Source organism: Amaranthus tricolor, chromosome 1, assembly GCF_026212465.1.
Source record: "Amaranthus tricolor cultivar Red isolate AtriRed21 chromosome 1, ASM2621246v1, whole genome shotgun sequence".
In the NCBI taxonomy this organism is placed as follows: domain Eukaryota; kingdom Viridiplantae; phylum Streptophyta; class Magnoliopsida; order Caryophyllales; family Amaranthaceae; genus Amaranthus; species Amaranthus tricolor.
The window spans coordinates 8,664,056-8,666,267 of record NC_080047.1 but is presented as its reverse complement, the minus strand read 5'-3'; the positions used below and the strand labels follow the sequence as shown (position 1 = coordinate 8,666,267).

Genomic DNA, 2,212 nt, shown 5'->3' with positions numbered 1-2,212 from the left:
ATCATTAAACTAAGCATATCACATTGTCATAACCCAATTTACATTCTTTATGACCATGATGATCATACTAAGCAATAGACATCATGTTTCATATTTCAAATAAACATATTAACCACCTAAAATTAACCTCAAATCATTCTTCAATTTATTAATCAAATCATAAAATCACAAGTCAATGAAAAATAACCCCAATTCACAATCAGTCATTGAGAAATCAATTTATTAATCAAATCATAAACATATACACATGATAACCCCAATTTACATTCTTCAATTTTCCATGATGATCATAATCATTCTTCAATTTTCCAATTTACATATTAACTACCTAAAGTTAACCTTAAATCAATGATTATTAACATAAATCAATTTACATATCATACTAATGATAAATTGGAAGGAATTACTCCAAATTATAATCTTTTTCAATAAACATTAAGACCTAATCCATGCTTTCCACGAACACAACCTGGTCTGGTAAAAACAAGAGCAGATTTCTTAGCTTTAGCCAATCTTCTAAATGAATTCTTCCCAGATTTCCTTACTCTTTGCTTCACTAACAGATCTTTCACATCCCATGGTATCAAATCATCATCCATGTCACTAACATCATCATCATGACCATCATCATCATCATCATCATCATCATCATCATGTGTATGGGTATATATCAAATTCCCATCATCCCTACCATGCTCATGGAGATTTGAAAGCTGTTCATCATAATAAGATGATGGTGAATGCTTATGAAGGTATATGCTCAATCCTTCACCATCAGATCCAACCCCATCAAAATCTAACCTTGACCCGTTAAAATTCTCAACAAACCCATCATTTTTATTGTGATAATCAACGAAATTATTCAAATCATCATCATCAAACCCTCGATTTTGCCCCAAATCTGAAACCCTAGAAAAATTAACACCATTAACATCACCACATAAATTCCCTTCATTCATGGGAAAATCTTTTTCTTCTTCCTCATCCTTATCATCATCTTCTACAGATGAAGAAACAGAATCGATTGATTCAGCAAGATCAATACTCTCAATTTCATATATGCTTTCATCATCCACATCACTGTCTAATTCGAAATCGAAATGATTGATGAATTCCCAGTTGCACAATTCATCTTGGGTTGAATTTGTAAACATGGATTGGTTTGCCATTGAAGATTTCTGAAGTTTTAAAAGAATTTCTATGTGTTTTGCAGTGAAAGTCTGATTTTTTCTTTGTATGATTTGAAACTATATCTGGAAATTGTGTGTTGCTAGTGAAATACAGTTTGGAATTTTTTAAAAAGGAAATAATCGAATATTTTGGGTGTAAATTTTTACGTGTTTCATCCAATATCATTGGTCCACGTAATATAAATGTTAATTTCCTTTTTTTATTGTAGCTGCTTGAAATAGAGAACAGGCTACTTACGTAAAAAGAAACGTAAAGAATGGAGATTGTTTTACTTTTTGTCAATTACAATTTATTCCTCGATTACTCATATTGCTCTATACTCATTACTTTAGAAATGTTTTGTTTCAAATTATTTGTAAGTATTGTATTATATTATTTATTACTTTTAATTTATAATTAGTTTTTAATTTATAAGTTAAAATATAATTTAGTGAAATTTTGTTTTGTTTGTCTCAATCTTAATGCTGATCATTATTATTAGATTTTATAATTTGTTGTTTTGTTTAATTAGTGATATTAAAGATTAAGTTATTATATTGGACTGTATGAGAAAACAAACATTAATATTATTACAATGTTATAGAAAAATTAGATCTTGTATTGATTAGAAAGTTGGAAAAAGTATTGATTTTTTCATATAAGATAGCATACCACATTCCCATATAATCCAAAAACTAATCAAGTGATTTGAGTTTGAAATAAGGAAATATTAACCTTAATCACTAGTGCACACTATTTATTAGCATATGAAGTACTAGTTTGGCAAATGATTGATAGTTAGTAGCGGATTACAATGACTGATTTGACCGGTTGATTATATTAACTGATTTAATCTACTAATTTTGAACCCTCTTCTATGAGCAGCTTGTTCAAAAATAACTTATTCATAACAATAAATTATTTCAATCAGCTAATTTACTAAGTATGAGCATTAGTTGATTTGACCACCTAACCCTCTAATTGTTTAAAATAAATTATTTTGCCAAATGCCCTCAAAAGCTGGTAGTTGATAATAATTCAT

General features: G+C 28.5%; 1 protein-coding gene across 1 annotated transcript; it reads right to left on the bottom strand.

Moving 5' to 3' along the window:
* Positions 1-206: 206 nt before the first annotated feature.
* On the bottom strand, positions 207-1,409 carry LOC130826951 (uncharacterized). Its single transcript, XM_057692594.1, has one exon. The coding sequence runs from the start codon at positions 1,167-1,169 to the stop codon at positions 426-428; it is 744 nt and encodes a 247-aa protein (XP_057548577.1). The 5' UTR covers positions 1,170-1,409; the 3' UTR covers positions 207-425.
* Between the last annotated feature and the right edge of the window lie 803 nt (positions 1,410-2,212).

Coding starts and splice junctions, on each gene's coding strand:
- LOC130826951 (XM_057692594.1), bottom strand. CDS start 1,169: ATGGCAAACCAATCCATGTTTACAAATTCAACCCAAGATGAATTGTGC.